Consider the following 24221-nt stretch of genomic DNA (forward strand, 5'->3'; position numbering starts at 1 on the left):
GCAAAGCTCTGACTTAGTTCAACCAACAACTGGTAATTGAGCAGTTAACACACAGAAGAATTAATTGGATTGGGAATTATAAGGGGGAAAAGAAAAAGATTTAAAGGGTTACAAAAATGGCTTGGCTGATGAACAAGTACAGCTGCTGAACTTAGCAAAAGCACAAGCAGGCAATTACAGACAAACATGAAAGTGAACTAAAATCCCTTACACAACTGCCTCATTGATTCCTAACTGGACTCCACTACACCCCTCCAACCCAAGGAGGGACATGGAACTGGTCACATACCAATGGACTCTGAGCCAGGTCAGAACACATATGCGCAATCATGAGCTTGACCCAAAAGTGGGCTAAGTCAATGAAGTCACTGCCCCTTCTGGTGGGCCACTGTGAGATACTGGAATTTGGACTAGATGGGTCCTTGGTCTGATCCAGCAAGGCTCTTCTTATGTTCTTGTTCTTACAAAGTTCTTACACAGTTATATATATGTTCCAAGTTTATCTGTTTATAACATTGCTAATGGAAGACAAACAAATTGCCCCATTTGAGGGTATGTTGAAAAAAATATGGCAGCAGGCTAGAGGAGTCATGAAAAAGGCATCTCTCCTTGCATTGTCAAATCCTGCATTATGATTTTACAGGACATGATGATGATGATGATGATGATGATGATGATGATGAAGTTGCCACAGACTAAAGCTCTCCAAGGAAAAAGCTAACATGCTTCAGATATCAAAAAAATGCCAAGCCTTCCTGCACTTTGGGCTAATAATAAGTAAATATTAAGTGTTATATTCATTGGGGATTCAAGAAAATGCCTCCTTGAAAACATCTAATACAGTGGTTCTCACACATTTAGCACTGGGACCCACTTTTAAGAATGAGAATCTGTCAGGACCCACTGGAAGTGATGTCGCAACCAGAAGTGACATCATCAAGCAGAAAATTTTTTAACAATCCTAGGCTGCAATCCCACCCACATTTACCCAGGAGTAAGTTCCATTGACTATCATTGTTAAAAGAATATACATAGTAGTTTGTTAAAAGTACATGTCTGTAACATTTCCCCAATGCAGACACATACCATGGTAGCATCAAGCCTAATATATTAAAAATAAAATATTGAAATGAATGGGGACACACCTGAAATTGGCTCATGACCCACCTAGTGGGTCCCGTCCCACAGTTTGAGAAACACTGATCTAATAGGTATTATTTATTCTGACAGGGCATTAACATCAATAGACACTCATTTTTTAAGTTCACAGCTTTGCGATAAATGCCTTATCAAAAGCCTAATAGAATACACCCCAAACACTGCATTTATAAACAATTCAATTCATCTCTTTAATACATGAATTATTTTGTCTCTTGTTCTTTATTCTTAGTCACCAAATACATTTGCATGAAAATAGGATCTTGGCTCCTTAGGAGCTTCCCCGCCATCTGCTGCTATGACTCTGTACTCAACATTTACAGATTTCTGAAGTCATGAGTGGGGATGTAAGAAAGTACAGTTTCAGATTAACGTGGGAATACACACACAGAGCATAAGTGACAGTTTAGTTTAATGTAGCAGAAGAACTTTTAAGTACAGGTCTATGAACAATTTTAAGCTCTCCTTCTGTAAACTGGGAACAGGGTTTCAGAATTCCCAATCCAGACAAACATTTCAGCCTGTCCCATACAGGTTATACATACCAGTGAAGAACACATGTGAGCTGCAGGGTCTTCAAGGGCAGTGCTCCATACCTTGTAACATACCTATTACTGATTGTAACAGGAAGTGAGGCAGAGGGCTGAAAAGAACGTGACACCACAGAGTCTAAAGAGCTTAGCATCATGTTATTTTCAGCCCTTTGCCTCGCTTCCTGCTTCCATTTTGCAGGAAAGGAGAGCCAACAAGACACAGGAACAGCCACAGGAAGGCTGCAATCACAAGCAGATAAGTCATTTGCACAATGGGAGAATTTTTTGGGAACCACGGATAATTGAAACCATGGATATTGGATCCACAGATACGGGGGTGGGTTGTGCCTATATGTGGTCGGTATTTAATGAAACGTCAAAAACAGAGTAAGCAGGGGCAATGTTTTAAGTTGTAAATGGGAAGATAGTTGTACTCCCACATAGTTCTCCATCTACACTATTGGCTATTATTTCCTGTTTCCCTGACTGTAGAATGATATTCACCACAACTACCATGCTGTTCCATTCCTGAGTTAGCCTCCTTCCTTGTCCTGTGTCAAACACTCAAGTTCTTCCCACCACCACCCTAAGTCTTTGCAAATCTACTCCATGGAATTATGGAAAGCTCATATTCCATGAGCAGAAGTAGGCAATTTGCGCCATTTTAATGGGTACAGAATTTATGTCTCCTATGTTACAGGATCAGACTTTGAATTCAACTTTATAGTGGAGTTTCTGAAATAGAGGAAAACCTAGTAGTAAAATTTAGGTTTGCAGAATTCATTCACAAAGCTACTTGGCTACTGCCAAAGAAACAACATTTTACAAGAGAGAATTACTAGATCCTTGCCCAGTAGCTGTAGGCATGAGATTGTGACTTGGCAGGCTGGTACCACCCGACAAGATTGGCTTTTTGTCCCATTAACATCAACCTGCAAAGGAGGATGAGTTAAACAAATAATCATGTTAGCTTCCAGCCAACCAAATCCTAATTACTGACAGCCTCAATAACCAACATGCAGGATAGAGCTTCTGTCATGCCCCAAACCAGATGGCGCAAAATGAGCAGAAGACAAATCCAAGGATGTTCAAAGGTTATAAAAATAAAGATTTTAAAAGCCAAATCCCACCATTTCAATTACCTAAACACACACACACACACACCACAGAGACAAACTGGTGATCTGCAAAAATCCATTATCATCCCCACTGAAAAGACAAGTGAAGCAGAACTGAGCTACTTTATTCAGACAGCAGTCAAGTGGAAACAATTCATTTTTCTGCTAAAGAACACCACACATTCATAGCTAAAATCTAGCCCCAACATGTACTTCTGCTTAGTGACAACTGATTCCACTGAACAGTGAGACTAGTAATATAGTCATTTGCCATTTCCAATGTTAGATTGTATGAACATAAGTATCTTACTGAATCATAAGAACAACCATCTACTCACATAGCCCCTCTGGTATCCTTCAAGTTCCTCTGGAAGCAAAAACAAAGATTGTTGAATGAACATAAGAACATAAGAACATAAGAACAGCCCCACTGGATCAGGCCATAGGCCCATCTAGTCCAGCTTCCTGTATCTCACAGCGGCCCACCAAATGCCCCAGGGAGCACACCAGATAACAAGAGACCTCATCCTGGTGCTCTCCCCTACATCTGGCATTCTGACTTAACCCATTCCTAAAATCAGGAGGTTGCGCATACACATCATGGCTTGTACCCCATAATGGATTTTTCCTCCAGAAACTCGTCCAATCCCCTTTTAAAGGCGTCTAGGCTAGACGCCAGCACCACATCCTGTGGCAAGGAGTTCCACAGACCGACCACGCGCTGAGTAAAGAAATATTTTCTTTTGTCTGTCCTAACCCGCCCAACACTCAATTTTAGTGGATGTCCCCTGGTTCTGGTATTATGTGAGAGTGTAAAGAGCATCTCCCTATCTACTCTGTCCATCCCCTGCATAATTTTGTATGTCTCAATCATGTCCCCCCTCAAGCGTCTCTTTTCTAGGCTGAAGAGGCCCAAACGCCGTAGCCTTTCCTCATAAGGAAGGTGCCCCAGCCCCGTAATCAGCTTAGTCGCTCTCTTTTGCACCTTTTCCATTTCCACTATGTCTTTTTTGAGATGCGGCGACCAGAACTGGACACAATACTCCAGGTGTGGCCTTACCATCGATTTGTACAACGGCATTATAATATTAGCCGTTTTGTTCTCAATACCTTTCCTAATGATCCCAAGCATAGAATTGGCCTTCTTCACTGCCGCCGCACATTGGGTCGACACTTTCATCGACCTGTCCACCACCACCCCAAGATCTCTCTCCTGATCTGTCACAGACAGCTCAGAACCCATCAGCCTATATCTAAAGTTTTGATTTTTTGCCCCAATGTGCATGACTTTACACTTACTGACATTGAAGCGCATCTGCCATTTTGCTGCCCATTCTGCCAGTCTGGAGAGATCCTTCTGGAGCTCCTCACAATCACTTCTGGTCTTCACCACTCGGAAAAGTTTGGTGTCGTCTGCAAACTTAGCCACTTCACTGCTCAACCCTGTCTCCAGGTCATTTATGAAGAGGTTGAAAAGCACCGGTCCCAGGACAGATCCTTGGGGCACACCGCTTTTCACCTCTCTCCATTGTGAAAATTGCCCATTGACACCCACTCTCTGCTTCCTGGCCTCCAACCAGTTCTCAATCCACGAGAGGACCTGTCCTCTAATTCCCTGACTGTGGAGTTTTTTCAGTAGCCTTTGGTGAGGGACCGTGTCAAACGCCTTCTGAAAGTCCAGATATATAATGTCCACGGGTTCTCCCGCATCCACATGCCTGTTGACCTTTTCAAAGAATTCTATAAGGTTTGTGAGGCAAGACTTACCCTTACAGAAGCCATGCTGACTCTCCCTCAGCAAGGCCTGTTCATCTATGTGTTTTGAGATCCTATCTTTGATGAGGCATTCCACCATCTTATCCGGTATGGATGTTAGGCTGACCGGCCTATAGTTTCCCGGGTCCCCCCTCTTTCCCTTTTTAAAAATAGGCGTGACATTTGCTATCCTCCAATCTTCTGGTACCGTGGCCGTTTTGAGGGACAAGTTGCATACCTTAGTCAAGAGATCTGCAACTTCATTCTTCAATTCCTTAATAACCCTTGGGTGTATGCCATCAGGGCCCGGTGACTTATTGATCTTTAATTTATCAATGAGGTCTGAAACATCTTCTCTTTTAACCTCTATCTGACTTAACTCCTCGGTTAGGAGGGGCCGTTCGGGCAGCGGTATCTGCCCGAGGTCTTCTGCCGTGAAGACAGATGCAAAGAACTCATTTAATTTCTCTGCCATCTCTAAGTCTCCTTTTATCTCCCCTTTCCCTCCCTCACCATCCAGAGGGCCAACCGCTTCTCTGGCGGGTTTCCTGCTTCTAACATATTTGAAGAAGCTTTTATTATTCCCCTTAATGTTGCTGGCCATGCGTTCCTCATAGTCTCGCTTGGCCTCCCCTATCACCTTCTTACATTTCTTTTGCCACAGTTTATGTTCCTTTTTATTCTCTTCATTAGGGCAAGACTTCCATTTACGGAAGGAAGCTTCCTTGCCCTTCACAGCCTCTCTAACTTGGCTGGTTAGCCATGCGGGCACTCTCCTGGATTTAGTGGAACCCTTCTTTCTTTGCGGTATACACCTCTGCTGGGCCTCTATTACTGTTGTTTTAAGCAGCCTCCATGCACTCTGGAGAGACTGGACTCTTTTTACCCTCCCTTTCAACCTCCTTCTAACCAGCCTCCTCATTTGAGGGAAGTCCGCCCGTCGGAAGTCAAGGGTTTTTGTTAGAGATTTGCCTGGTATTCTTCCCCCAACGTGCACGTCAAAACGGATCGCAGCATGATCACTGTTCCCCAATGGCTCAGTAACGTTTACATCTCTAACCAGGTCCTGCGTACCGCACAAAATTAAATCCAGAGTCACCTGTCCTCTGGTGGGCTCCTTGACTAGCTGATCTAAGCCACAGTCATTTAGCACGTCAAGAAATCCGGTTTCCTTATCGTGACCAGAACACAAATTGACCCAGTCAATATGAGGATAATTGAAGTCCCCCATGATTACAACCCTGTCCTTCCTTGTCACCTCCCTGATCTGTTTCCTCATTTCAAGGTCCCCATCAGATTTCTGGTCTGGAGGACGATAGCACACCCCCAGTATTACATTGCTGCACAAGCCTGGTAATTTAACCCACAGAGATTCTACGGTGGAGTCGGACCCACCTTCAATCTCTACTTTGCTGGATTCTATCCCTTCCTTAACATAAAGGGCCACCCCACCTCCAACACGCCCCTGCCTGTCCCTCCTGTAGAGTTTATAGCCCGGGATTGCGGTATCCCACTGATTTTCCGCATTCCACCAGGTTTCCGTTATGCCCACTATGTCAATATTTTCCCTTGTCACCAGACATTCCAGTTCTCCCACCTTTGCTCGTAGACTTCGGGCATTCGCATAAAAGCATTTATACACGGAATGCCCCAGGATGGGCTGCTTATTCGCTCCTTTGTCCCCGCATCCTCTCATTGTGCCAAACCGTCTATCACATCCCATCACCCTACCTTTCCCAATTTCTTCTCCTACCCTGCCTTTGTCTTGTTGTTCTCTAACCTCCCCATCCTCATCCCATAGGGATGAGGAGTCCCGAACCGGATGCCCCTCGGCTCCTGTCGGCCTTCCCCCAGGGATCAGTTTAAAAGCTGCTCTGCCACCTTTTTAATGTTATGCGCCAGCAGTCTGGTTCCATTCTGGTTCAAATGGAGCCCGTCCCTCTTGTACAGGCCCCGCTTGTCCCAAAACGTTCCCCAGTGCCTAACAAATCTAAACCCCTCCTCCCTACACCACCGTCTCATCCACGCATTGAGACCCCTGATCTCCGCCTGCCTAGCTGGCCCTGCGCGTGGAACAGGTAGCACTTCAGAGAACGCTACCTTTGAGGTCCTGGCTTTCAGCTTCCTGCCTAAAAGCCTAAATTTGGCCTCCAGGACCTCCCAGCTACACTTGCCCACGTCGTTGGTGCCGACATGCACCACAGCCGCTACCTCTCCCCCAGCACTGTCTACCAGCCTGTCTAGACGAGAAGTGATGTCCGCAACCTTCGCACCAGGCAGGCAAGTCACCATGCGGTCCTCACATCCGTCGCAAACCCCCCTCTCTATGTTTCTAATAATCGAATCCCCCACTACAAGAAGCCCCCGACCCCCCTCCCGCCGAGGAGTATCCCGAGTGCGTTCAGATACGGGCCCATCCCCTGGAGAAGGGGTCCCCACTAGGGGATTGTTTCCCTCCTCTCCAGGATGACGTCCTCCAGTCCCGAGACTTCCCACCCGGGCAGCAGAGGAGCTGCACGCCTGAGGTTGGGACGAAGCCTGATCGTCCCCGGAAGTCTCCCCACGGTCCTCCTCTGGCTGCCTGCGCTTCTCCAGGTCGGCCACCAAGGCTTCAAGGGAGCGGACATGTTCCCTGAGAGCCTGGAGCTCCTTGCATCGAGGACACACCCATGACTTATGCCCCAGAGGCATATAATCATACATGTGGCACTCAATGCAGAACACTGGATAGCCCCCACCCTGCTGCTGGCTGTCTGACTGCATAGCTTTTTTGTTGTTGTTGTTTTATTTAGGGGTCCTTTTAAAAACTGTACACTGGATAGCAGCCCTCTTCTCTAGGGAAGAGGAAGGGCAGCGTATGGGGCCCTGGCCTCCTCGCCCTGCCGCTGAACTCGCCCAGATGCTAAACTCTTGTGCCTTACCTGGCACTTAGTTCCCAGAGGCACTTGGTTCCCAGAGGCCACACGCGTCTGCAGAGAGCCTCACGCGATGGCCCGCCTAGCTTTATACTCCTGGCTGGCTCCTCCCCCCTCCTTCCTTCCTGATTGAAAGGGGGCTGGCCTTCCCAGGTGAGCTTACAAAAGCTCAGGAAGGCAAATGGCTGCTGATGGGCGTGACCTACTCTGCAGGCTCCTGAATGGACTGCTTGGATTAGCCTACTGGGGCTCTTAATGGGTTGGGAATTGGCCCTTCCTAGGTCCTTTCCCTCCTAGTTCTGTTCTCTTAGGCTGGACTGTTTTTGTAACCTCAAGCTAGTTTTTATTTGGGTTTGTTTAATTATTTATTGCTCACTAGATCCTGTGTCCCAATTTACTGACCTGTTTAGGTTATGTTCTAACTTAGATTAGGTTTAACCTGGGTTAAGTATAGGTTTAATTTAAACAAGTAGAAAACCTGCTTTTCACTTTATCCTCCTCCCTTCCTTCGATTAAGTGCTACCTTAGGTGCAGCTAACTTTCAATTTTGATTTAAATGCCTGACCCTTGGGCACTTACTCACGAGTAGGACTCTGCTCCTGCTCACGAGTAGCCCTATGTACCTCCCTTAGGTGCTAACTTTCAATTTTGATTTAAGGTTGCTTTAAAGGTAAGATTAAGGTTAGAAGACAGGGAGTTAGAAAGACAAAGCGTTAGAATGAGTACACTTACCTCCTCCTCCTGCTCCTCCTCCTCTCCTTCTCCAAAACTCAGAGGTCTCCTTGCCTTCTCCTCGCCCAGATGCTAAACTCTTGTGCCTTACCTGGCACTTAGTTCCCAGAGGCACTTGGTTCCCAGAGGCCACACGCGTCTGCAGAGAGCCTCACGCGATGGCCCGCCTAGCTTTATACTCCTGGCTGGCTCCTCCCCCCTCCTTCCTTCCTGATTGAAAGGGAATGCCCACCAGTAGAACGTGCAACACTGACACTGGGCAGTTCTGGATCCTCAGAGTAGTAGTACACCATTCGGAAGTCTGTGAATGGCTTTGCTACAAGATTTGTGCCTACTAGTATCGTCTTAGTTAACGCTCATTGAAGTTCAATGAATAGATCTAATGGCCACTTTCATTCTTGGATTCAGTGGCCGCCCCCCCCCCAATAGCACAGCAGAACTTCATTAAGCTTTTACTTTTAAAATTTGTACATATTAATAGTCTCTTGGGAGTGTATAAAATCATAGACTATTTGACTTATGTAAATATGAAACAACTAAATGCCACTGCAGATAATGTAGGAACTAGGAAGACATCTGATAAAATACTTGGCATGTATAGAATGAACACACAATCCAGTGGCCTAGAACTATACCAAATTTGTCTCACACTAGTGGTACCATTATTAAGAGGAAGGAAGGAACATTTACCTCAGGATGCTTTATTTCCAAGGGTGGTGTCATGGGTTGGCCAAGCTGGGCATTGGCTAACTAGCTAACCCAACATATGAACCCTCAGTATTGATGGCAGTCATAGTGCTCAATACCCCCTCATGGGGCAGCTGTGGAGGGGCACTATGAGACCTCATTGCAGGTTTTGTCACAGCCCCCACCCCCCAGCAACCTGGCACTGACATTATTTCTGTGACCAACGTAGGCTTTGTCACTGTAATTGTAAGAAAACTGGCCAGTCACCAACATGCAGGTTGAGTATCCCTTACCCCAAATGCTTGAGATCAGAACTATTTTGGATTTTGGAATATTTACATATACATAATGAGATATCTTGGGGATGGGACCCAAGTCTAAACATGAAATTCATTTATGTTTCATATACACCTTATACACATAGCCTGAAGGTAATTTTATATATTTTTTAAATAATTTTGAGCACGAAACAAAATTTGTGTACCCTGAACCATCAGTGTACACAAAGGTGTGCATCAGAAAGCAAGGTGTGCAGTTTTTCACTTGCAGTATCATGTTGGCACTCAAAAGGTTTTGGATTTTGGAGCATTTTGGATTTTTGGACTAAGGATGCTCAACTTGTATTAACCTCCCCAAAGCATTTATGATTTCAGGGCATAATGCCAAAGATGTTTGTGTACCCACACGCATACTCATGTACATATTTGTCAGATGCTTCCCTCACATCATGCAAATAATGCATTTTGAATCCATAAATTAAAACCCAACATTTCAGTGCAAAGTGCTGAAATCAGAACTTTCCAGGCCACTGAATATCCAAAATCCATCTAAGTTATTTGAAAGCAACAGCAAACAGATACATGGTTTCTGGAGGCAATTTGGCTTCATGTCCCCTTCTACACCAGCAATTCTGACTTTTAACTGGCTCATCCCTTCTTTCTGCAGCCCCGGCAACTTCTATAACTACGTAATTGATGACAGTCTCTCAGTTTATGGCCCCAAACAATATACATAACACATTATTCCATTTTTTATTCCCTGACACACCTTTCCATCTTTTCATCGTGACAATGAGTTCTTTATTGAGTAATTCATTTTTTTAAAGGAACAAAATAAAATAACCACTAGTTTTGTTTGAAGATGAAGATGAATGTTACCCTGAGGAAATTCTGATTAAATCTGGATTTACGTTTACATAAGTAAAAAGAGAGTTATTAAAAATATATGAATAAGCATTGCTTCATAAAAAACTATTTTTAAAAACTCCTGCTGCCTCGCCAAGTAAAACTCCTTTCTAATAAAAACAGTGAGCCACTGACAACCAGCTACAAGGGCAGGCATCCAAATGGAAACTCAGAAACTTTAAAAAGTCTAATGAAAGGCAGAGAGGGAACCCTGGGTAGGGCATATGTCCATATGGGTGTTGAAGCACAAACTCATTCCTAACCATAAACCTTAACATTAGCAAGCATTCTAGAGAGTGGAACAAAGACAGGGATGTCAGCAACAAGGGGTGAAGAGGTGACACATCTCTCACCCTGGATTCTCACAGAAGGATAACTCCTTGCTCAACTTTGCATCCAGTGATGGGCACTCAAATCATGATGACTTGATTCAAGTTGCAAAAACTCTGATTTTTCATGACTCATGTTGACCTGATTCACCAATGTCATTGACTCAGACCCGATTCGCAACTCAGGGCCAGTGACTCCAAAAAGAGTCATGATTCAAATAGACTCGACTTGCAACTCGCTTTTGTGCATGCCTGCGATTCTGTTTCTTGTGTGTGTGCTTGCTTTTTTTTTTTTTGGCCGTGCCTGACTCTTGCCGTGACTAGTTTCTCATAATGACTTTGACTTGAGTCAAAATGACTCTAAAAAAGGTTCAGGACAAGTCACAACGGCTACCTGTTATGACTCATGCATGACTTGAGTCAAGGGGAGAGACTCATGACTTGACTCGTAACTCGGCGCAGTGACTCTGGCACATCCATGTTTGCAGCTACCCTCAAAACCAGCACTCTCATGAGCACACACACCACCCAACTGATTCCTCATGTCAAACCCATACTTGTTTTCCATGAGTGGACAAGCAGCTTAAGGGTGAGAGGAATGGAAAGAAAGAAAGAAAGAAAGAAAGAAAGAAAGAAAGAAAGAAAGAAAGAAAGAAAGAAAGAAAGAAAGAAAGAAAGAAAGAAAGAAAGAAAGAAAGAAAGAAAGAAAGAAAGAAAGCTAGCTAGCTAGCTAGCTAGCTAGCTAGCTAGCTCACAGGAGAGATAAGATTAGGCAATCTTCTCCCCATGTCATTCCTCTGCTCAGCATGGTAGCTGCTTTTCACTGCAATACATAAATAAATAGCACTGACAGACTGATTACAAGTCTCCTGGGTGTGCTGTTTGGCTCTATCAACTAGCCTCCACATGGGAATAAAATAGGAGACTGTTTACTCATAGTAATCAATGAAGAGAAATGGTTATAGAATCAGAGATACTGAGATAAGTATAATAAATAGATCCATGTTTATGGGAATTTCTCCATATTAGGAAGCCTGACAGAGGTAGTCTCTCACCTCTTTGTTATTTGGAACTATGTTGACTTTAAAGTAAATTGGATGGTGTATAAATATTTTTTTTAATCCAATTGTGTTTGTTAGCGGGATTTGGAACGTTTCCTATGTATGTTTATTATAGAATGTTTACGACAGAACATTTTGTTACTGAATATGTCAGCGTTCTACATTTAATCATTTGTAAGCAACATGAGTGCCGTATGGCAGTTCATAATAACTTCTAAAAAGTTAAAATGAATATATGGGATGAAGAGTATGTCGCATGGTTGATTAGATTAATACACTTCATTTGAAGGGCCAAAACCTAAGAACTTCTTCACAAATGAAACGTCATCCACTTGTGGAAGAAGATCTTAAGATTCAACTGAAAGTTTAAAGTTTGAAATATCTGTGCAAAAGAACTGCTTGAGTGACATTCTAACAGCCCAGTCTTTTCCCCCATCATGCTCTAGTATGCAGCCATGCCAACGGAGTACCTGCTGCATGCTATGGGATGGAGAGCAGAAGGTCAATGAAAGGTAAATGAAAAATGTTTCTATTTACCTCTCAGTAGGTCTTCTGGCCATCTATGGGTCTTTGCAGACCTTCACAAGCTATGTAGCTGGTGTACATCTGAGGAAAGGAAGGGGGCCAGACAGGTTGGAAAATGGGAGATAGGAGTGTGTGCTTTTGCTGCCGAGATACATGCTGTCCATCCTGCTTCCCACCCCGGTATCTCCCCAAAACTGCCCACAGTTTGCCCCTCCGCCAGCTTACCAGCTCTGCTGCAGCCTGGATGGGCCCATTGGCAGGCATGCAAAGTGTCTGGCCACTCACACAAGTAGCTCCAAAGTGTATGACAGTGGCACACCTTTACTGCCATCATAAATGGCCTTATGGGAGTGGAACACAAGATTTGCTGATGTAAACATACATGACTGGAGGCCTAATTTCATATCCTCCTGTGATACTGGGTAATTATCTGAGATATCAGCTAAATCAGTGTTCTTCAACCTTGGCGTCACAACCCCAATAGAATCATGAAGCTGCAGTTGTGGGGTCATGGCAACTTAAGAGAATGAAATAGGTTGAAGACAATGAACTAGAGCACCACCAGGTAAAGTGGGAGACATCTGGTGTCCAGGTACCAGGAGATGTGTCCCAGTCCTGCTCAAGTTCTTAGCAACTGTGCTAAAACACTAGTATCACTTGTGTCAATCTTCATGGTAACTGTTTCTGCCCTCTTTTATAAGAATATTTGGGTACAATGAACAGTGCTGGGAGGGTATAACGACAGGGGCAGAGTTGGGCAGATAGGGTACCAGGATGGGGTGGGATTGATGGTGGGTACCCAGTCTCTTTCTTACTTACTTAGGCTGCAATCCTAACCACACTTTCCTGTGAGTAAGCTCCATTAAACAAAATAGGACTGAGTAGACCTGGTTAGGACTGTGCCCTTACTTACTTACTTACTTACTAAATAAATAAATAAATAAATAAATAAATAATTTGGGTCATGGCACAAAAAAGATTGAGGACCTTTTGAAGAGCTATGTCATTCGTGGTTTGCAATATTTTAACACAGCAACAGATACATGGAAGCCAGAGATGTTCCCAAGACATCTGGACACCCGAGTTGGAATGTCAAATGTTCTTTCAACCCCCCCCTTACCCAATGGTAGGAGGTGTAGACTGATAGTTGAGCTGCCAGTACTGTCTGAAGAGCTAAGAAGGAGATACCTCAGTCTCGTTTCTGGATGGGAGACAGAATGCCAGGCTGTGACAAGATGTTGAACCTGTTGTGGCAGAGTGGAGTTGTGGTTGAACTGATTAGCCACTGCAGTGAGAGTTTGGGGGAATGTGTGAAGGCCAGCCGGCAAAGACCAGAAGAAACCTTGAGATCTGTTCCGGCTTGATTTATGATACCTGCTGAAGCTTGAAACATGCAGCCAAAAGAGATAATTCACACCAGCAAGGCAACAGAACATAATGTAAAAAACTCAATTAAAAAATGATCGTTTAGACCAGGGGTCTCCAAATTCCTGGCCCAGATATAGCCCGCTGTGAGCCTCTATCCAGCCCGCAGCCAGCCTCTAATCTCCTGAGAGACTCTGGCCCAGTTGACCAAACACAACCAGAGTTGTGCCTGCGGGGTGAGGGAATGGGAGTCCATTTAAGTGTGTGCTTTATTTCTTGGGCTGTGTTGGTCCTTGGAGAAATCCTTGACATTTGAGCCCATTCATTTACTCACTCATCTAAGTTCCATCTCTAATGCATTTATTTAAATTTTATATTTAATTTTTTTCCGGCCCTCGACACTGTGCCAGATATTTGATATGGCCTTTTAGCCGAAAAGTTTGGAGACCCCTGGTTTAGACTAAACCTGCCTAAGTAATCCCAAACTAGCGGAATTTTGTGGGATTTAATTACAATTTAATTTTGTTGTGCCACTTTTTGTATGCCAGTAGAAATTTTAAAAGGGAAATACCCACACATTTTTGTGGAGATCATTCTTTTAGACTTTGCTTATGCTAACAGATCAAATTAGTAATGATATATAAATGTCTCCTGCTTCCTGTTTCAGCACTTCTTCATCTCAATTGAAATGGAACTTTTGTATTTCTCCCTAAGGGATGAAATGTGCCCACTAGGAAATATTACAAAACAAAACCATTGCCTACGCATTTTGAATGAGAGAAAGAAGCACAAAAATAGTTTACTTTTAGCTTCCTGGCTCCCAGGGTTGCTGTATAGTTGTCAGCTTTCATCTCTGGTTGTACAGACCACTAAAACATCCATTGCGCTACATATCCAAGCGTCTCATCCTACAGCTTCTGTACATCAGCATGTCTGGGGATATGCCCATAGCTCTGTGGCTTTGCATACAGAATGTCTCAGGTTTGATCTTCAGTATCTCCAGGTAGGGCTGAGAAAGACCCCAGTCTGAAACCCTGGACAGCCACTGCCAATCCATTTATAACACAGAGCTAGATAAACCAAATGCTTTCATTTGATTGAAAGCAGCTTCCAGTGTTCCAGAACCAAACTGGATTATTATCAGCTCTGTTGACAAGTTGTGGGGTCAAATATGCTACCCATGGATCTATAAATTAGCCAAGGAAAACAGTATAGTACTAAATACAGGTTTTAAGAATTTTAACCAGAGACAACTACATCAGGACATTCTTCTTACTGCAATGTCTGTAGGCATCAGGCAGCCCAATCCTGGTGCAGACTTGAGAGAGTCTCCGTGTCGGGCTTTTCAGCCCATCATGGAGGATAGGATATGGCAAAGCAGGGTTCCTCTGGCCCCACCCTCCTCCTGCCCTAGCTCTCCCCACCCTTCTCCTGCAACAAAGCACTTTCCCCATGAACCCAAGGCCTTCACTGCCACCCAGAACGCTTACTGTGCTCCGGGTGGCATCCATCCAGCATTGGACTCAGCGCCAACTGGAGCTGGGCCATGCTGACTCATCTCTGGGTGTCATGCATGTGCCTTATGGCATGTTTGTAACACTCAGTGCTGGTGCTGAGGTCAGCTAGGATTGGGCCCCTAATGTCTTGTATTTCAAGAATATTGCTTACTCAGTGTCAATCAGCACTAGGATGAAACTAATTTCAGTTCACCCACTAAACATGATATGGTAATGACTTTTTACCCTCTGTTGGTCATAGCTGGATTTAAGCCAGTTAGCCAGAGGTAAACAGATCAGCAGCCAAAGCTATTCCTTGTTTCCTGAGTTATCGATATCACATGTTCAGCAAGGTTTAAAACAATAACACAATGATCCCCAAACAACCCCAAAATGCTGAGGCGAAAGACAGAAAACAAAAGCAAACTGTTCATTTTATTGAATTCAGTCTCAAGCAGTCTATTGGGCACCTTCTCTTTTTCACACAACAACAGAATTTGTGTCATGTTCTGTATGGACACAATGTGAACAGATTTACCAGAATTTCACAGACTTGGTTCCAACACTGAAACGTCTTAGGAATCAAATTTAGTTAGCTGAATTCATTTGTTAAAAGTTTTGACTAGCCTTAAAAAAAAGTATTTTTTGGCCACTGTACAGGACTTCTACTGTTTAGAATCTGTCTGAAATCGATATGAATCTGAAAAGCTTTTTCTCATGCCCTCAAGGGAGGGGTTTCCTGTCAATGCACATTAACTGCATTTTCACGCCCCATCATCATAGCACCAATTTGTGCTGACATCTCATCTATTCCTGCCAATTTACAAAGCAGACCACAGCAAACACTGGACCATTCTAGACTAGAGTTGAGCTAAGGGCCACCAGCTAAAAAAGAATCAGGAGCAGCAAGTACTCAAAACAGTGCCTTGCAACAGAAGTGATAAAATGAGCAGTCGTTTTAAAGAAGAGATCAATTTCTTCTTCAATATAACAATAACAAAAAAAAACAAGAAAAGAAAAACAAGAGAATCTTAGGAGCAATGCAGGAAAAGTTGTAGTTAAGGCAACCTTAATAAACGACAGTGAGTGATTTGGGGGGGGGGGGCTGCTATTGCAGGATGTATTATAAGAAGGAATTTAGTCAGATTCACCAAAGGGAAGAATTGTCGTTTTTAAGTACATGCAAACACCGGGAAGAGTCAAGAACAGTCACAAATTTGGACAAACTATGCCCTGAAAATAAAATCAGCTGAAGTAGATCATCAAACACATACACTGCAATATTAAAACACCAGAAACATCCTAGATCAACAAGTCACGCAATAAAGCACAAACCTTGTGACAACCCTTGGAAAGTTCAGTAGAAGCCAAAAGAAAAAACAAATGGAGAAGAACATGCCAGAAATGTGGTTTGCCCACCCTGCTCTTGTCCCTGCTATGCCTCTGGGTGCTTCCAATGTGTCCTGGAGCCTCACGGCTGCTGAAAAGTCCGGAACACCTAAGATTAATCAATGTTGAAATCAATTTGTCTCCCATGACTGAGACACTTCTTTTATTGGAGCCAGATTGAGGAGATTCCAAAAATGCTGAATTATCGTGATTCCCCATCAGCCTCCAGGGTGTAAAGCACTCACTGCTACCCTGATAACATGGGACAGAGCCAAAGACAACAAACATGGCTGTGATATTCCTGCCTGGAGGACACACAGTCTCTCATTGTATGAAAGTGCCACATTTAAGAAAAATTAAGGAAAAAGAAAATGCTGAAGATGGAGTTTCTGCAATAAACCACAAAAAGCACAGAGATGACAAAAAGAAAGTAGGGAAGGGGAAGGCAAGAGAATATCCTGCTTTCTCTTGCAGCTAGTTTATTGGCATGTATTAAACGTAGACTCAACAACAATAGGCTATAAATCACTGCCCAGGAGAAGTGCCAGGTGGAAAGCAATGGATGAAATTAAAACATCTTTCGGGATATAACCTAATGCTGCTACCAATACAAAGGTAGTTGGGAAACAAGTTTCCTCTGAGCAGAGCTGGGGAGAGGAGAACAAACGTTTCAAGGGCCATCTTTTGAATAAAATATCCTTACGAGGAAGTTTTTCCTTTTACCCACCTATGAAAAAGGGACAGTCCTTTTATTGTTTTTTAATGATCCTGCTTGACAGCTAATTTTTGCTCACGAGTCACAAAGCACATTTGCTGTTTTATATGACCTTATGATGAATTTGTGAATTCTGGGACCAATCGGTCTCTTACTTTCAAGGAGCCTACTGACTGGACAAACATTTGACACAGCAAAAGGCATTAGCATAACCAACAGCTACACCACTGCAGTTAAAGTGGTATGAAAAGCTTGGAAATTGGAGGACAAACCATACAATTCTGCTTCCTAAAGATCCCTAGTGGGCTAAGATCTTAGGTGCTGGGTTGCAGGTGCCCTTGGCATCCTTAGCCTTTCTGGCTCTTATGAATATCCCATACCAGGTGTGACCAGCCCGATGACATGACGACATCATTGTCAAACATCTAGAGGAAGCAATGCAATGAGTTGCGACACTGTGCAGCTGCAGAAGGGGTCTGCACATCGGAGTGGACCCTTTAAAGGGCACAGTGGTTGCCAGCACCGAGGAGAAGAAACTTTGAAAATGCTATATTGGTGGTTGGCTTTTCTGAACAGGACAAATTTTCCCCCATTCAGATGTTATCCTTCATAATATTTCCTAGACCATCTTAAAGAGTATTATTTTGCTTTCATCAAAAACACTATTCCCATTCTTTCTTTGAAGTTCTCCCCCACAGGGCTGGGATATTATGGCATGACACGGACTGTAGCAGAAATCCATTTGACTGGCATGAATCAGTTCATCTTCTTGAATTAAACACTTCTATGTTCAGTTCCAAGAACAAGAAAACCAACCCTAATGCATTAGCTGATCTTGTGCTGTTCAAAGCAATTATGAAAAGGGCAGAATAATACTTAACAGGGCTCAGAGGGGAAAACAAGAAATGGGAGTGTTTGATTAAGGAAAGAACATAATACCTGCATTTTAGAAATCAGGAAGGCACGACATGTATGCTTTTAAGTTTCTGAGAGGCGGAAACTGGAAAGGTTAGATGAGTGCCTCACAAAGCTTAAAAAGAATCAGAGTTTCTCAAGAAACTCCTTTTGCCCTGTGCTGGATCTATTCTACACAAAGGTTTATATTAATTGTAGGTAACGACATGCAAAAAGTCACAAGGAAGAGTTTATGAGAGTAGAGTACGGGGCAGAACAGAGAGCTAATATATTCCTGGTGCAGGTTCTAGCACTGGACTGAAGACAGACATGGCAAAACAAGAATTCATATATCTCAGAGATGCCAAGCTGCATTTGAAGATGTTTAAATGGAAGCAAACTAAGAATGCCATCAACATTCTCAGTCAATCTAAAGTTAGGCCTCAGCATCAAAGGTTCACTGAACTCTTTTCTCTTAAATTTTAACAATATAACAAATATATTGTCTCTATATTCCTGCTATTGCTGAGAAACTGTAGATAGTAGGACCAGGGTACATGAAGTTCAAAATGCTTATATACATTGGAGGAAAGGAGAGAGAGAAAGAGATATCAACTTTGCAGGGGTGATAAGGCAAAGTTTAACTGCCTAGACTACACTGTAAAGCGGTTAATGCACACTGACTGACACCTGCTTCAACTTGCTGGAAAAACATATAACACTCTTACCTCTAGAAGCCTGGTGAAAATTCAAAGGCTGTCAACGTTTTGCAAGTGCTCCAAGGCAGGTCGTCTAAGACACACAAACCTTTTGTCCTAGGGGCTCTTGCGTGGCAGGATTGCACTCAAGAATGAAAATTGGAAACAAAAAATTGTTTTTTCACTTCCATCTTCGAGCTGACAATATAAATGTGGCACTTTTCCAAGCGTCACCTCTGCCTGAAAATGAGCAATTGGCTTCAAAAAGCAATGTTAAAAAAAAAATCCCAGATACCTAAACTGGTGCAGCTGTTCTGGCCTGCAGAACTCTGGACCAAGGTCATGTAGGCAAGCAGACGGTTGCGGTGACAGTCAGACAGAGACAACTAGGAGCAGTACTACTGTGATATCATACATATATGCACTCATATATTTATCCTCATATATGCACTCATATATTTATCCACATATGCACAGAACAGGGAAAGGGTATGTAAACAACAAGAGGACAAATGGTTGTTCGTAATGAGCAACCAGCTAATCTCAGACTGTACACACCCATCATGGCTTCTAACCTGTGATGAAGTTATCCTCCAGAAATCTGTCCAATTCTATTTTAAAGGCATCTAGGTTGGATGCCACCACCACATCCTGTGGCAAGGAGTTCCACAGACTAATCACACGCTGAGTTAAGAAATATTTTCTTTTGTCTGTTCTACCTCTCCCAATGCTCAATTTCAGTGGATGTCACCTGGTTCTGGTGTTGTGTGAGAGGGAAAAGATCACCCCCTCTATTCACTCTATCGATCCCCTGCAAAATTTTGTATGTCTCAATCATGTCCCACCTCAGGCGCCTCTTTTCTAATCTAGATAGTCAAATGCTGTAGCCTTTCCTCACAAGGGATGTGCCCCAGCTCAGTAATTATTTTGATCGCTCTCTTCCACACCTTTTCTATTTCTATTATGTCCTTTTTAAGATGTGGGAACCAGAACTGATATTCTAGGTGTGGCCATACCATTGATTTGTACAATAGCATTATAATATTAGCTGTTTTATTTTCAATCCTCTTTTTAATGATTCCTAGCATGGAATTGGCCTTCATCACTGCCACTGCACATTGAGTTGACACTTTCATCGAGCTATCCACCAGCACTTCAAGACGTAGACAGCTCAGACCCCATTAACCTATATGTGAAGTTTGTATTTTTTGCCCCAGTGTACATTACTTTACACTTATCTACATTGAAATGCATCTGCAGTTTTGCTGTCCATTCTCCCAGTTTGGAGAGATCCTTCTGGAGCTCTTCACAATCCCTTCTGGTCTTTACCACTTGGAAAACTTTAGTGTAATCTGCAAACTTGGCCACCTCACTGCTTATCCCTATCACCAGGTCATTTATGAACAAGTTGAAAGTGAACCAACGAAGTGGGCAAACAAGTGAGCCAATTTCAGGGTCTCAATTCATTTCAAAAAATACACATTGAAAGAATACACGTGCAAAGATTGCAGCCTTTGGGAAGTTTGGGAAATTTTTTTTTAAACAGATCAGCAATTGATTGGGAGGGTTAGGAGGGTTCTTTATTTTAAATAAATTTTTACTTATACTTATTGTAAACTTTTAATTTCCTTATTTAATTTATTTCATTTGATTTTGTTGTATGGCGGGTGTTAAAAATTTTCCTGCTTGTTGACATGGTCACTTCTGGCCACGACATCAGGTAAAGGGTATGTAAGCAACTAGAGGGCAAATGGTTGTGGCCATGACACCACTTCAAGGTTAAAGACATTACTTCCGGTGGGTCCTGACAGACTGTCATTCTAAAAAGTGAGTCCCAGTGCTAAAAAGTTTGAAACCACTGCTATAAGGGTTGCTTCACACATAACATTTTAGCAAAGTAACAGATATACTGCCTTTTTCTTTCAGCTATTGCTGAAAAACTGTAGATGGTAGTTTAAGTGTACATGAGAAACTATTGCTGAGAAACTGTAGATGGTAGGACCAGCATACATGAAGTAATGTATATTGTATACCAAAAGGATTTTGTGTATACATCCAAAAATGTAACATGCCTACTCAGCAAAAGCATGTTTATCACCATATATATCCCAATGCAGGCATGTATGTACTCGTATTTACCTCTGCATATTCCTAAAGAAGAAAAACATGTCCTGAATGTTCTCTAGTCATCCTTTGCAGAGTAATAGATTTTTTTTTTATGTGGGGATAGAGGAGGGAGAACAAATAAGCTGTCTCCTGTGCATTAGGACTATTTACATACAATAGAAAACTATTTTGGGATTTCACCAATATTTCGATAGCCAGTTTAACATGGACAAAATAAAAAAATCAATAGATACAAAGCAACATAAACACTGCATGAAACGGTGACTAAGAAACTAGGCTATCACAAGTTTTGTGCAAGGTGGGTGCCCAAAAATCTCACAGACATTCCCAAAAAACAGCGAATGGGGTTCATGTTGACATTCTTCGACAAGGACATACAAAAGCTTGTCCCACGCTACAACAAGTGCCTCAATTCGGGCAGTGATTATGTCGAGAAGCAGAGTTGTATAGTAAGTAAATGTTGTGAATAATAGAATTGCTTTTCTTTGTTCTTGTTCTGCGTATCAGCAAAAGATGAAGGCGCAAGATGAGCTTCCCTAGGGAGGGAGTTTCAGATCATGATCGCAAAGGTGGTCCTTCATTAATATGTTCTGCGCTTGATTACTCCCTCCTCCCTTCTCACTTCAGGCATTACAATTGTTTTTCTTGGTTTCAATTTTGCAGCAAACAATTATTGGCTGTTATGTCCGAAGAGGGCAAACTGTGATATGTGCAAACCATAGTTTGCCCATAATGTGGCACTGCAACCATAGTTTGGATCATACACCCAGCTCAAAAGCAAACCATTCCAAAAATAAGTTTGTTCTGAAACAATCCATAGCAAAACCTGCTACATAGGTACATTCTATGTGCAGCTTTGTGAACTTTTAGTTGAAAAGCAGTATATAAATACAATAATAATAATAATAATAATACATTCTGATCTTCACTCAGTCCCTTTCTCACTTACATATCATGAGTCAAATGCATGCCTATTATGGGTTAAATTCAGGCTAGTAACTCAGCATATGAAAAATAAACAAACCAACAATAACCCCTTTCTCCTCTGCATGGGGCAGGGTCCTCTCTAGAAATGGGCAGGTTCTGACACTCAGGGCACAATCCTAACCAACTTTCCAGCACTGACATAGCTGTTCCAATAAGGCATGCACTGCATCCTGCAGTGGGGAGACAGTCAAGAGGGCCTCCTCAAGGTAAGGGCATGTTTGTTACCTTACCTTGGGGCTGCAATGCAGTTAGGCCAGTACTGGAAAGTTGGTTAGGATTGCACCCTACATGTCACTCATTGAGGGAGAGGAGAAAATGACTTTGAAAACAGCAGTGCCAAGCTTTCTCGTCAGATCTGCACGCAAAATGTAAAAACGGGCAATAAAATAGTTTTGATGTGACAACTTACAAGGAGTAGAATGAATAAATAAATAAATAGGTTCCTTGGTAAACATGGAATTAATTTCATATCAGATCTAATGAGTATGTACTGAAAGCAGTAGCTTTCAAATAACTCCCTTGGTCTCTGTAGACTATCTGTACATGTCAATGTCTTCTGCCTCTCTTTGAATGATGAAGAAAGGTATTCTAAAATGAATCAGACGGCAGTATGTTTCCCCAGTGCTTTTACTTTAAGCGGGTGTGGAATATATCAAAGCCATAAATTTCCTTACCCTTCTGTTCTGTACATCGAACATCGCTCCAGAGGAATTTTTAGCACTCCATTATTCAAGCCCACAAACAGAGATCTGTCACTGTGAAGGATTTGGAGACTCTGGATTGGCTCCTTCTGGCTGGTGGGAAGAATCTGCATTTCCTCTAAATAACAGCTCCTCAGGCTCTTATTAGTGGTAGAAAGTGCCTTCAAAATGGTGCCGTGCTCTAGCAGAACAAGAAACAGGAGGCAAGTAAATCTCCAGCATGTTGATTCAGTTTATCATCCAGCACAGAAAGCGAAGATTAACTACATTCCATTTATATAGTTGCATTGACACCACGTTTTTCTTCTCTCCAATTTTTCCTCTGTCCTATACATTTACAAATGTCTACAAGAAAGTGAATAAAGTCTTTTTGTAGATGCTCCACCTCCTTGTGCAACTCAGTACAAACTAGCTACGGCACTCCATCCAACAACAGAGGTTCTGCCAATAGCACGCCCTGTGGTCTAATGTACAGCAAGTAGCAATAAGAGATAGGCCCTGTCAACTACGGTGTGCAGGCTGTACGCCTCCCCAAAGAAATCTGTGTGCCCACCTCACTGTTGGCTTTCTGCTATACTAGTGGTTCTTTCTGCTGTACCAGTGGTTCTCAAACTCTTTGGGAAATTTACTCCCAAAGTAAGTCTTTGCGGGGTAAGAGCTAGGGCAGTGCTGCGATCCTGGGGATCATTCAAGGTCCAGAAGTTGATGGGCATTCTGCACAGCTCTCTGCAGGGCTCCACAAGGCTTGAAATCCTCCAAAAAAGCAAGTACAAACCACTTCTTGGTTTGCTGTGCAGAGCACCCCAGAACTCCTGGACCTTGCACCAGCTCTCAGTCAGAAAAAGCACCCCTCTCACCCCCCTTAGCAACACGATCCTGGGGATTGTCACTGCCTCTCCTCCCCCTTAAAGGGGCAGTGGAACCTTTATACAAGCTGGTGGGTTGTGACCCACCAGTTTGAGTACCACTGGCCCAGAATAATAAAAATGTCACTGCCCCAAAATAAAATAAGTAGCATTCACAATGCTAGATCAAGTCTTGGTTTGTCAAACAATAGCCATCAAGGACATCTTCATTTTGGAGGTGCTGTACGAAAATGCTACCACTTCACTCATTCAAGAAACTAACTTAGGTGCCTGCATGGCTTTTGTTACTAGAAATACATCAAACTAATCACATTCAAAGTAAGTGGTGTTAAAAGGTAGATAAATTATGGCTCAATCTGGTCGATGATAACTTCAGAGTCAGAAGATGACTCTCTGAATTCTCAAGATAAATTATTCTAACACTTAGAGGAGCCATATATCTTTCTGTAAAGTCAATGTGTTCTTAATGTAGATTGAAATTATTCATTTCGAAAACTCAAGAACCCAGACATACAGATTAATTAAAATGAATGCCCATCAAAATCTGCTGTTTGTAATACTTTGTCCTTCCATGGTGCTGTCTCTTAAGCTTTTTGCAATGAAAAATCCACTACTGAAATGTGAATAAATACCAAGGGGCTACATACTCATGAAAGACATAAGAGCATTTCTTCAACACTACATGCAAGTAGCTTGGAAATTAAGTCTGAGAAGAGGTCTATAGCTTGCATGCGCTTTTTGGAGCGAGTTGTGTGTATGAACTATGGTTTTTATTCAACATACCTGTAGTGACTCAGAAGATGCATCATGGGGCACAGTCCTAACCAGGTCTACTCAGAAGTAAGTCCTATTATGTTCAATGGTACTTACTCCCAGGAAAATGAGGTTAGGATTGCAACCTAGGTCTCATAATGCCTTTACCAAACTGTTACCAAAGACTGGTCCACTCTGTCTACTAGATGACTCTGTGTGTGTGTGTGTGTGTG

The 24221-nt window shown here is 42.8% G+C and overlaps 1 protein-coding gene across 9 annotated transcripts in view; it reads right to left on the reverse strand.

The window, feature by feature from the left end:
* The window catches only part of SEMA5B (semaphorin 5B), a 443759-nt gene that overhangs the window by 64916 nt on the left and 354622 nt on the right, over nucleotides 1-24221 (reverse strand). For all 9 annotated transcript variants that reach the window (XM_066611786.1, XM_066611789.1, XM_066611780.1 and 6 more), the window contains one exon: nucleotides 22343-22550. In XM_066611786.1, coding sequence (XP_066467883.1) covers nucleotides 22343-22550 — 208 coding nt within the window. The remainder of the gene's footprint in view (nucleotides 1-22342; nucleotides 22551-24221) is intronic.

The sequence above is a fragment of the Tiliqua scincoides genome, chromosome 1, assembly GCF_035046505.1.
Source record: "Tiliqua scincoides isolate rTilSci1 chromosome 1, rTilSci1.hap2, whole genome shotgun sequence".
In the NCBI taxonomy this organism is placed as follows: Eukaryota; Metazoa; Chordata; class Lepidosauria; order Squamata; family Scincidae; genus Tiliqua; species Tiliqua scincoides.